General features: G+C 39.1%; 1 protein-coding gene across 2 annotated transcripts in view; it reads right to left on the reverse strand.

Annotated features, from left to right (window-relative positions):
* Positions 1-210: 210 nt before the first annotated feature.
* LOC113336280 overlaps positions 211-797 on the reverse strand; it is a 23970-nt gene continuing 23383 nt past the window's right edge. Inside the window, exon 4 of one of the 2 annotated variants that reach the window (XM_026582231.1) lies at positions 211-797. This exon is cut by the window's right edge and continues 1 nt beyond it. In XM_026582231.1, coding sequence (XP_026438016.1) covers positions 735-797 — 63 coding nt within the window. In that variant the 3' untranslated portion in view covers positions 211-734. The other variant, XM_026582232.1, reaches the window with a different exon arrangement.

Consider the following 797-nt stretch of genomic DNA (forward strand, 5'->3'; position numbering starts at 1 on the left):
GAGAGTCCTTGGTAGGTACCCGGATGTTCTTCTTTAGCATGGTACACACTGAATGTCGAATTTATTGGTTTGCCCCCATTAACTATTGTGTTAGCGGAAACTCGCACCCATAAATCGCCGGTATACGTAGTGAAACTGATTCTGGCCAACTGGAGCAGAGTACTGCTTCATCCCGTCTGTTTATGCACTTTCATATGTTCCCGTAATGAATTTGGACGCAAAGAATATTTGATTATCCATTCAGAACATGTTGAAAGAGCAAGAATAAGAAAATCTTGGCAGTAAATACCAATTTCATAATCACAACCACGTTTTTCGTTCTAATCCCGTGGACTGTATTTTGCTTCAATCTGCTTGCGCCATTTATAAAGTGGAAGGCATGCAAAAAGAGATTTAAATCATAAATTCACTATGAATTCGGGATATCTCGAAGCATCTCTCCTTGAATTCGGGATTATCAAGGAAGTTGTCTTGTCTTCCTGGCCATTCCTGAATGGTATACGTAGCTTACTTGGTGGCCATAGCTCCTTGCAATATGGTTTTAAGGCTTCCCAATCCTTCCGTGGTGACCCACTTAAATTATCAACAAAGTTTGACGCCAAATATAACTAGATAATCATTACAAAAAATTATACAAGGAGTACTTATTTCCTGAAATATGTCATGCATGTATATGATGTTCTGAAGAGTTGAGGGTCATCAGTTTTTCAGTATTTAAAACTTCCTATCTCTCCTTACAACGCTTCAAAGCTTTTGTAAGTAGGACGGACGAGATCAGGAGAGATGCTCCGAGATAT

Source organism: Papaver somniferum, unplaced genomic scaffold (genome assembly GCF_003573695.1).
Source record: "Papaver somniferum cultivar HN1 unplaced genomic scaffold, ASM357369v1 unplaced-scaffold_152, whole genome shotgun sequence".
Taxonomy (NCBI): Eukaryota; Viridiplantae; Streptophyta; class Magnoliopsida; order Ranunculales; family Papaveraceae; genus Papaver; species Papaver somniferum.